The sequence below is a fragment of the Pelmatolapia mariae genome, linkage group LG16_19, assembly GCF_036321145.2.
Source record: "Pelmatolapia mariae isolate MD_Pm_ZW linkage group LG16_19, Pm_UMD_F_2, whole genome shotgun sequence".
In the NCBI taxonomy this organism is placed as follows: Eukaryota; Metazoa; Chordata; class Actinopteri; order Cichliformes; family Cichlidae; genus Pelmatolapia; species Pelmatolapia mariae.
In genome coordinates this window covers 27,348,951-27,360,374 of record NC_086241.1, presented here as the reverse complement: position 1 = coordinate 27,360,374, position 11,424 = coordinate 27,348,951, and the positions used below count along the sequence as shown (strand labels likewise).

The 11,424-nt window shown below is 39.0% G+C and overlaps 1 protein-coding gene across 1 annotated transcript in view; it reads right to left on the bottom strand.

Annotated features, from left to right (window-relative positions):
* Positions 1-925: 925 nt before the first annotated feature.
* The window catches only part of mphosph8 (M-phase phosphoprotein 8), a 34,189-nt gene continuing 23,690 nt past the window's right edge, over positions 926-11,424 (bottom strand). The window contains exons 8-14 of the mRNA XM_063497086.1: positions 8,992-9,132; positions 8,735-8,821; positions 8,397-8,551; positions 8,037-8,188; positions 6,395-6,519; positions 5,925-6,008; positions 926-4,263 (exon numbers count right to left, since the gene is read on the bottom strand). Of these exons, the coding sequence (XP_063353156.1) occupies positions 4,222-4,263; positions 5,925-6,008; positions 6,395-6,519; positions 8,037-8,188; positions 8,397-8,551; positions 8,735-8,821; positions 8,992-9,132 (786 nt within the window). The 3' untranslated portion in view covers positions 926-4,221. The remainder of the gene's footprint in view (positions 4,264-5,924; positions 6,009-6,394; positions 6,520-8,036; positions 8,189-8,396; positions 8,552-8,734; positions 8,822-8,991; positions 9,133-11,424) is intronic.

The following is an 11,424-nucleotide window of genomic DNA, read 5'->3' as shown; positions in this document are numbered from 1 at the left end:
AAAAAAATGTTAGGGAAATATGTTTATGTTTAATTTGCCTGAAAAATCGGCATCATAGTAACATTGGCTAGTATGTTGGAATATTTGATTTTTAAGTCACCAAATATCGGTATCGGTCTTAAAAATCCTCTATGCTCTCTTCAGCATGTAATTTTATTTATTTTTTAAATCTGTAACTGTAAAGTAACCACTAACTAAATTATCAGATAATTGTGGAAAATACAAAGTACAGTATTTCTGTCTGAATGCAGCATAGTAGAATATGAAAATGTAACTTAAATAAATTTCCTTCACACAGGGTCTTTTTTTTTTAAAATGTATTTGCTTAAAGACTGCCTTTCCAAGATAGGTTTAGCTTCATACATCTTCTTTCAAAACTCTCAGGGAATTTTTCTATCCGTCCTCTGAGTGGTGCTGTTTCAATGTACTGCCATCTTGGATAAAAAAGAATTTGGTGGAGATTCCAGGTGTCTCTGACCAAAAATGACACACATTTGAGCTAAAACAAACAAACTGTCATAAAGTGTGAATTAGATCAATTAGTAGAAATTTGTAATCATGCTGGGTTTTAGTTTTACAGCACTGATATTAGCTGCATGCATTTATACCTCCCAATGGCAAACCTCTATCATTCATATACCTTCAACTGCTCATTTATATAATTATTACTTATGAATAAAAATCATAATTGAGATGACTAATCAATCCAAAACAAAAAGAAAAAGAGTGCAAATAATGCAAGTCCATGGAAAAGTAAGAGAAGCATGAAAGGCGGGAGAACATATTATCTTTTGCAGAGGAGCTTTTATACTACATATTGTACAAAAAGAAGGCAAAAACATGTATTAAGCAGATGACTTATCATGTATAACAACCTTATCTTTCAAACTGAATAATTTAAAAAAACAACTTTCCATGTAATGAATGAAACTCAGCAGTGTGTGCAAATATATGCACACATTTTATTTAGGACAGAGAGACGGCCTCAGGTAAGCAGCACCTCTACAAACAACAGTGAACTCTTTCACACAAACAGTGCATCTATCTGCGGCAAACATTCAGAGCCAAATAAAAAAGTAAAAGTCAAAGTGAAGCGACTGTACGGGTAAAGGAAGGTGCTGACAAGGCGGTGAGAAACTGTTATACAGAATCAAGAGACAGTTCTCATCATTAAAAACAAGCTTCCCATTGCTCTAAAACAACTAAAAAAAACAACTCTGTGGTTTAATCTTTATTGCTGTAGTTTAAAATATCTTTAATGGTCTGAATCCTTCCTTTCATCTCTTACATGAAAGTAATGTAGCACTCCTGAAACTGACCACAAATGTGTAATACATTAAAGTGAACACTTCTGCTCTAACACTGACTGACAAACAGTCATAGTGGTCACAGTCACAGTAATAGCAATACATGTATTTTGTCCTTATGTAACTTAAGTGATGGTGGACTTCACTGAGATGCTTTACACATCTGAAGCGAGTTTATGGAGGCTGTTTTTTTTTTTTTTTTTTTTACTTCATTTGGCAATAAGTGGAAACCAATCACAATGTGGGAAGCTGGAAAAAAATATATCAAGTAACACAAGACATCAGAATGCATTTCAAACCGTTTAGCTGAAATTGTAAAGCAGAAAACATCAGCGGTGATGTCTGAACTAGATCTGTCTTTGGCTTTTCAGATATTCCAGTTTCACGTCTTCCTTCGTATCGTGCTCGTCTCTGATATCCGACACCAAAACACCTACTCCATGTACCGATTCCTCACGCTGTACTGAGATAAGAACAGGCTACAGGTGTCTTAAGACAGGGTTTTAGATTTGCTCCCTTTTAATGCCGTAAGGTGAAATGCGCTGCATCCATCCGCTGAGCAAAGCGAAAGTAGTCAAATTTGAAATCTTATTACAGTGTCAGCACGGTGTAAGGCTGCGCTTGATTTTTGAAGCATCTGCATGCCTGTTAAAAAAATATAGGGAGTCTGAAAGCTGTGACACCAGAGGAGCCAGAAGTATGCAGCTCGATTTAAAAAAACTACACCTGACAAGTATATGGTCATAAAGTGACAGAAACACAGAGCAGACCAAAGTTTCTTTAAAACCGCAGATCAAACTGTAGCCAGTGGGATGAGCAGCTGACTGTGAACATCTATTTTCTGAACTGTTTACCCAGTTCAGGATTGCCGGGAGAACTAGAGCCTATCCCTGCTGTCATAAGGTGAGCGGTGCCGGTATCTCACATAGCAAAGAGAGAACCAGGCATCATTCACACCTACAGCAAATTTAGAATCACCAATTAACCTAACATGCATATCTCTGGGAAGAGGCTGGAGCAACTGGAGAAAATCCGAGAGACAGAAATGCCCCAGTCGGCTGTCAAACCCACAACCTTCACTAACCGCACCACCAACACCGCGCCACCCTGAATGTTAACATGCAACTTAAAGGTAAGTTTCACTACTAAGACGTTACCATGCCAAAACTCTTTTCTTACAAAGCCTATTACAGTGCAAATACAGCAAATCCCTTTTGTTCTCTCGTAGCTACAACATCACCACTAATGCTTTTTGTAACATTGTTAAGTTAGTCCACAAAACTGGTAGTTAACTATAGGAATGAGAGATAAATAGCAGTGGGTGGAGTCACCATTACTGTATATGCGATGTGTTGAGTTAAAACACAATAAAAAAAAATAAAAAAAATGTAAATCTGGGTATTTTCTTTACTTTCAGTCACTCAGCTTCAACCACAAAGATCTACAAACTAATGTAAAAAGTGAACATTAAGGCAGCATGGAGACATCCAATCAAACAGCACTGCTGCAATTTAAAGACATATTGCTAGCCTGAGCTGGGTTTGTAGGCAACATCACGCAGCTAGGTGTGTTTATGCAGATGAATGTCAATGCCAGATACTTGGATTTGGTATCCTCCAGTTTGGGCTCCTTTAATATCAGATGATTAAAAACAAAGAAGGTTGCTTGAGGAGACTGAAAGGGAGCAGTAAGTAGGCTCAGCACAGCAGTGATAGAGATGGTAAATATGGGGTTCTTCAATGTACTAGCCGGGCAGTTTGAGACATTTAAGCCCAGAGCGTTTTCCTGTACAAACGAAATAAATTAACTCAAAAAGGAACAAAAACATCAGCGGTCATCACATGACACCTTATAACTGCATATATGTATATAATTATATATAGTCTGTACAGAGCAGAAAATATAAACAGCAACTCGGAAGGCAAAACTCTTCTTCATTCGCTAAAAACTCTCTAAGTCACACTTTGAAACAACCTCACACTAGTGTAATGACAAGTGGTAAACAAGACAATGGGCCAGTGGATGGAAAATTTATGGATGCATGTATTGTGTCTGTTCCCCAGAATCCGTGTTTGAACCTCACACCTCTCTACTAAAGTGAAATACCAACAAACAACACAGATTTAGTACAAATAAAGAGATGTTAATTATTAAGGGAAGAGAACTGAACAGAAATGTTAATATTATTTAAGGGTAGATATTTACAAATGAGTTTTTCTTGGGGGGGGGGGGGGGGGGGGGGGGGCACTGACCAGAGTTAGAACATGAAGAAAAATCCATAAAGAAATGTGTTACCAAAAACAACATGCATGAAAAACATTTCCATTGGTCCAAGTGAAATGCTAAAAACATGAACCCCCCCAAAAACAAACAGTGATTGAAAATCCCCTCTTCATATTCTTCAAATTCACCAGAATAGAAACAATCATCACACATGTACACACAATCAACACACATATCTAACAGATCCACCCCGACAGAAGGTGGAACTTGGAGAAAGGCACGACACAGGTTGACGTCCGTCTTCAAAGCTCCTCCGGTAACAGTTTCCGATCGCCTCTTCGACCCAGATAACTGCGTAGTGATGGCACCTCCCACAAAGGACGGACTGCTCAAAGGTTACGCAAGTCTCTGTAAGATCCTCACATTTATGCTGCATATGTTGGCCCTCACCGCGCTCGGGCCTGGTCTGGAGTCAGATCTCATCCCTGAACTTCAGTTTTCAAGAATGTGCACTTCCATCTCAGGAAGCCAGCTTTAAATTTCACCTCACAACGACAACGATACAACTTTTTTTTTTTCCTTCTCAGAGGGTAATGCGCTTGGTAAAGTATCTCAGCTGCTGCTCAGAATCTGCATGTGGAATGATGTGTTGTCCAAGCTTGGGATGACATTAACATCATCAGAGAGCGCGTCACTGCAGCTGCACTCTGTACGCGCAGATGAGGAGCTTGACCTGAGGAGAGAAGATCAGACGGAAACGCTGCTGAGATGGTTCGACTTTTGGATCCTCTCTACTTATCAAAAGAAATTCAGCTTTATGATTGGATGACTAACAATTCAAACTGTTTCCTGTTTTCTGCTGCAAAATGTTTTACTTTTTTTGACTTGAACAAATACAAAACGTAAAGGTGATGATTTGAGTTATTAACATGAAAACCAGCAGTGAGCATATCCTATTGAAAAATACTGTGTGCGTTTCCAAAGTCTGATATTACTTTTTCGCCCCAAAACTATTAAAACACATCAAAAGCAACTGCAAGGTTACAGTGACGTGTTTCTCCACTGACAGTGAGGGCAAAGAAAGATAAAACAGTAAGGAAACAGTCCCTAACAATGGCATGCAACCTTAGATTGTGCCTATTTTCATTAATGAAGCTCTTACATCTTTTATAACTTTGTTGAGCCTTGACTACCTTCCTATGAAGGTAGTCAAGGCTATGTCAGCATTTCTACACTCTCTGCTATGGGGAGGAATATCATTGTCATTTCAAAGGGAAGGATTGGCAGTTGGGGTTAATAAGGGAGCCACATTATCAAGAGCTCATGAGCAGATACCATTGCACTAATTAACCAAGTCATCGATATTGAAAATGTAGGTGCTGATACAGGAAAAAAATAGAGAAGAGATCTGAAAACCTGGCTGCACATTAAAGATAGCTGTCTGTGTAGTTTGCTTCGGAGAAGAAAGCCGTGCCTGTAAAACTGTGTCAAAAATGACGCATTGGCGGTTAGACACTAGGACAGAGGGCTGTGTGGGGGGTCTATACATAAACCAGGAGTAAAAATAGGTTGGGCCTGTGGTTAGGTGTGTTATATTTTCCACCGTTAAGAAATTCTGTAGCAGATATGATAGATCATCAATATGGAAGTCAACAATAGCTGAGGACAGACCGAAGAAATCATTCTGTGCTTGAAATAATGAGATTTAACATTCCAACAGAAAACAATGAAATGAACTGAGAGTAATAACTACAAATAAAACCCAGAGCATCCAGTTCATTTATTAACTTACTTATAATCAAAATATATATCAGTGACCCACTTTAAAGATTTATACATGTTCTGGGTTTGGACTGAATGCCAGTGAGAGTAGCACACAGACAGGCCCAGGTATCATCTTTGAGGATGAAGTGTCTTTTGTCATGACTGAAAAAGACAAACCCACTCAGCTGCATGCAGTATCTTTTTAAAAATGCTAAAATCGGAGCATGAGAGCAAACGTTACAGGATTCTGGATGCTTGACAACATCAACTCTGACACAAACATAGAAGCTTTGTTATTTGTGGTAGCTGGCTAAACTTAGATTGATGCTGCAGCCAAAAACCAAAGATTGCATTGAAAGTTTTCTGTAAAAAAACAACTTTGTATATTTCTTTGGGTTGCTTTTAAGCTAATGGACATGCCTAGTTCTACACGTAAATCATTAGTAATTAACATTTGTGGTATTATTTATACTTCTTTTAAATCATGAAAAATAAAATCATATTCCTCAGTTTCAAAAACATTTAGTCAGATTTCCCAATGGGCTGATTAGAAGCAGTGACCCTTGTATGCCTGATTAAGATGTTTCACATGTTTGTGTCTCACTGTGTGTGTGTGTGTGTGTGTGTCACCTTGGCTGCTGGCGCCTCTGCAAGGCGAATGAAGAGTTTGTTGACGCCTGGATTCGGACTGAAAGAGTAGATGAAGTGACTATCCTGAAACGTTGAAGGCAAAAAGTAGAAAAAAATAAGCAAAAATTAGCACTCTGGCTAAAATTTAAACGATTTAATGAGGTGAAGTACATTGAATCCACACAGTGACATTAAACATGGCTACATGGTCTCCTGTGAACTGCTTGTTCATTTGCTCAAAGGAGCAATAGTGAAAAACACTGTAAAGAGAGACAGTGAGGTTAAACAAAAGACAAACGGCCACTCTGAGGGTTTAATATAATAAAAATCAGATGGATTAAAATCCTTTTTCAGTTTTATTTTTATTGATTTGTTTTATAATTTATCAAATTTCTTAATTTTTTCTTTCATTAATCACTTGGCACATTTTGTTTTTAACCAACTGTTTTATAATCATCATTTCAACCAACCAGGAAAATGGGCAGCTGGAACTTGTCGTTGAGCACCACGGCGTGCACGCTGCAAGGTCCGCATAGCCTGGCTGTGATCTCATTCAGGAAGTTGGCGTGGAAGATGAAGAGGAGGATACCTGAACCTGGAAGTAGGAGGGATGATAAAACTTCACAGAAAGGTTCGATTGGAATAGAAATTTATAGCCAACACATTAGTGGGATAACGTTCTAATGACGTTGACATTTGAAGCCACTTTTGCACATCAACTCTGGAAAACGTCGGGGTAATGTTCGGACCTTTCTCATACGAAGGCCCGGACGCAAGTGATGTGCAGGAGGTATGATGTTTAGCCTTTGCCCATGACCTCAAATGATTTCATTCTGGACTATAACCAGTGCTTGTCGCACAGCAACACAATCCATCATTACACTTTGTACTAGCTGAATAGCAGGTTCAGTTTACAGTTTAAGGTGAGACACTGCAGCTAAAAACTGCACACACTGGTCAATTTTGGGAGTTTGGGCTAATTTGCTTCCATAACAAGTCTTCTTACAGACTAATGGAAAGAAAATGTTCAAAATATGAATTTACATCTTTATTTCATAATACCTCATAATGTCTGCTGGACTTTGCATTGTATGGTCTATGCCAGGGGTGGGAAACGCCAGGCCTCAAGGGCCTGCAGGTTTTAGATATCACCCTGGATTACCCCACCTGAATCAAATGATTAGTTCATTACCAGACCTCTGGCGAACTTCAAGACATGTTGAGGAGGTAATTTAGCCATTTAAATAAGCTGTGTTGGATCAAGGACACATCTAAAACCTGCAGGACACCGGCCCTTGAGGCCTGAAGTTCCCCCACTCCTGGTCTATGCATTACAATTTACTTTTGCCTTCATGTAATATGAACTGTGGAAGTTTCACTTTAAAGATTGAAAGAGACATACAAATCTGAGTAATCTTTTCATCTTTACAACACCTATTTAGACATGCATGTTCATTGGTAGCATCTACTCAAGTCCCTATTAATCTAAGCTGTTGCAGGTGTAAAACTGTCTTGTCCGCAGTTCCCTCATCTTTGGATATTTTCTTGTGTTTTGAAGCTAAAACTGAGGGTATATGTATATTTAGTTTGTAAATTACCTTTTCAAATAAATATGTACAAAACATCACAGTACAAAGGCAGTTTTATTTTCTCTCGGGATGTCATTTACAAAACATTTTTTAATGTTAACAGCCTAAAAGTTTTTAGCTTTTAGATTTATGTTCTTGGAAAGACTGCAAATCAGCACGTTTAAAACAAATCACCTCATTTGCATATTAAAACTTATGTAATATGAATCAATTAAGAATTCTAACGTAAGCAGCGTTCATCCTTTTCATCAGTACTCAGTATCTGATGTCTGCAGTGTTATCCTCCTTTTATGCAGTCTGTAACATCTAGTAAAGTTCAGTTCTGCATCGCATGTCTGTAAAAAATGCATTAGTAGCACAAAGCTACTAAAAGAGTAGCATCCTCGCCAAGCGTGGCCAGACATTATAAAAACATAAAATTCATGAATCTGTCTGGCAACAGAAAAACAGACGACCACCTCTCGAGTGAGGTGATGTATCTGCATATCAGGTAATGTTAAAATATGTAAAAATTTGGGGTTACCCTCTGGTTGAGGCTGTGACTTGAAGGTAAAATCCATAGAGAAGTCTGGACCCTCACAAAGCCTGTGGCAGGCCAGAGGGAAGACGGGCTCCAACAGCACCAGACGAGACTCAAAGTATGCTCGGATGGTGTCCTCCGCCACACTGGACAGCCTGCAACATAAATTAGTTCTTTGTAACCAAATATATTTGGTAGTAAAACTGGTCTGTATTACCACTACAGTGCAGGACAAAATTTACTGACATTCCCTTTGAGGACAAAAACCAAAGTAAATGTTTGTCTCTTTAAATATTAATTCACACTATGCTCTCTCCAACAACATCACCAAACTGATGAAACTATGATGTGGTTAGCACTCACATGCTGATGTGGTCCTTGATGAGGTCACACACCGTCAGGTTGTTGCTGTGCTTGGCGAAGTACATAGCTGTGTTCTGGTGTTTGGACAGGATGTTGCAGTCAGCTCCATACTCCAGCAGGAGGCGCACAACATCAGCATTCCCTCTTTTGCATGCCTAAAAGGAAGGACGTAATGAACTTCTCTAAAGAAACCTCATACACCACAGGTAAGGACTATAAAATAAATATATAATTTTTGACTGATCTGCTGTAAAACAGCATCATTTGTAATCTGCATGCAAATTGTAATTTTGCACTAATTAAAACCAAAGTGACCGTTTGTGTTTGTGTAGTGTTACCTTCATCAGCGCCGTCTCCCCACTCAGTGTCTGAGCATTTACATAAGCCCCGGCCTCCAGTAGGATTGCAACAGTTGTCAAACAATTCTGGGATGACACACACAAGAATCAAGTGTTTATAAGATGAAACAAAAGAGGCAGGTGCCTTTATTTCAGAGTCTTTGACTGGTTTGGCTTTCACTGAGAATTTGAATTAAAATTGTATGCACAGTATAGTTAAAGGCTGCAGGATTAACTTACATAAAAGATAGAGTTACCTTTTCAGCAGCATGCATCAGGGCTGTAGTGCCGTTCTTCTGTCGTTTATTCACTCTCACCCCCTTTTTAATCAGTAACCTGAGGATGTCATCCTGCCCCCCTATTGCTGCCAGCATGGTGAGGGTCATACAACTGCCATCCTGCACACAAACAGATAGACACAGAACTATAAACAAAGGCTGTAAAACAATAAGCTTTTTACAGACCTGCAGTGGAGTCCATTGCACTGTATAGAAATGCCTAAAAAGTGAATTACCATGTGCAGTTTTCTGGGCATGTTTTGTACACAACACTGTGAAGAGAAGCTCCTTGTACAATGCCCCATTTGCAAACACAATGAAATCATTATTCGTATAATAATAAAGTTATGGTGATATCCCTGCTAAATACTTACCAATCCCGATTTAGGTACTAACCAGTGAAGGCAGTCAATATTCTCTAAGTTTTAGTTAGATATTTACCATATACCACAAACTGTATATAACACCGGCTTGGTTTCCTAATCTGAAAACAAAACCTAACACAGTTGTATCTTAAACCTGCATTCTTTTTGATGACTGACTAACACGACCACCTTAAATAATGGATGACGTTACAGTGGCCATGTCTATCTTGCTGTCTTGAGAAGTACCATAGATATCATTGTTTACAATTTTACTTACAGAAGACTAACTGCTCAACTCAGGCAGCTTTTGAAGATGACAATGTACTGATTAATAACCTGCTTATCAGTGTGCAAGTTTAATATAAATACCTCCTTGTGCAAAACTGAAGCTAGAATAGTATTACGTTGTGATATATTTACTTGAACGTCTTCACAAAAATATGGGTTAGAAATAGAATTTCTTTTTAAATGTACTTATAGTCTCAATATTAAAAAACTAAACAATAAAAAAAATACTTGTGAAAAGGATAGTGAGAACTAGAGCTGGGCGATATGACCCAAAATTCATATCTCGATATTTTTTAGCTGGATGGCGATATACGATATATATCTCGATATTTTTTTTAAGCCATAAGGTAAGAACAAAAAGAGAGTTTAGTCAAAGCTGTGTCCCAGATGTCACACAGGCACTTTTATTAACATACAGCGTAGATGTACATGAAGAAATTACTCAAAAATAAATTATCAGCATTTATTAAATAATAATGCTCCATAAATAAAAGAAACACAATGTTGTTTTTGTGCATAACAAAAAGCTTACAATTGTGCAGTCAAAATGTAAACTAAAAGACGCTGAGCATAATAACAAAGAGACAGATTTCACAGCTCCTCTATTCCCAAGTTCTACTGCGTTACTGACAGCCTTGAGTTTGAAATCCTCTTTGTAACAGGTACCATAATATTACGTTGAAGCACAGTACGTATCACTCCGCGAGGCTCCACTACGGTAGCCGTAATGCTCCGACAATCTATTAAGCCAGACCTTCCCAAAGTGTGGGGCCCGCCCCCCTAGGGGGGGCGCAGAGCCATTGCAGGGGGGGCACGGCATGAAAGAGGGGGGGAAACAAAACGCTTGGACACTGCTAGCACGGGGCGGCCACAGAAACGCAAAGCAGGAGATGAAGCATCGCTGAATATGTTTCCAAACGAACCTCATTCTAAGCCAAAGACTAGAAAATATGGTGAAGCATATCTTCCCTTTGGCTTCACCTGCACAAGTGCTGAGGTAGGTCTCCCCTGCAGAATTAGTTTTCCCTGTGTCGGGAGCAGCGCTGGGCTCTCCAAATCACGGATAAACAGTATCCCACAGCTGTTTATGTTTTTGAACCCATTTTGCACAGAGAGACATTTTTTGAAAAATGTATTGATAGCAATGTTGAATATTATTACACAGGAAAAAAACAAGTACACGTAAAATAATTACACCGTGACGCCTCTGCCTTTCTAAATGGAGGGACAGTATCTGCGTGTGTATATGTAAGCGTGTGTATATGTAAGCGTGTAAAACCTGCAGACAGTCAGATTAACAGTATTGTGTCTCTATCTGCCATTCTGCAATTCATCTCATGTAAACAATAACGTGGCGCACAGCGTGACGTGAAAAAAGGCACATACCTTTGACGTTGCGTGATGAACTCTGTATTCCTCGACCACGCGTAAACGCAAAAAAGGAGTTTAAAAAATCTCCGTTTTCGGTGATTCGAAACACCGTTTACGTGTGAACGAAACAGCTGTGTTTTCAAAAATACCCGTGTAGGTGTGGACGTAGCGTGAAAGAGTTAGTAGTTTATTTTATTACTACCTGTAATTTATTGCAGATTACTTGTATTTGCTTAATCTTTTACTAAATGTTTGAGGTGTGAAATAAACCGCAATGGAGCAAAATATGGGTGTGGTTGGAGGATGTGTGCGCGTGTGTGTGTGTGTGTGTGCGTGCGTGCGGGGGGGGGGGGGGGGGGGGGGGGCGAACATTTTTCTTTGGGAACCA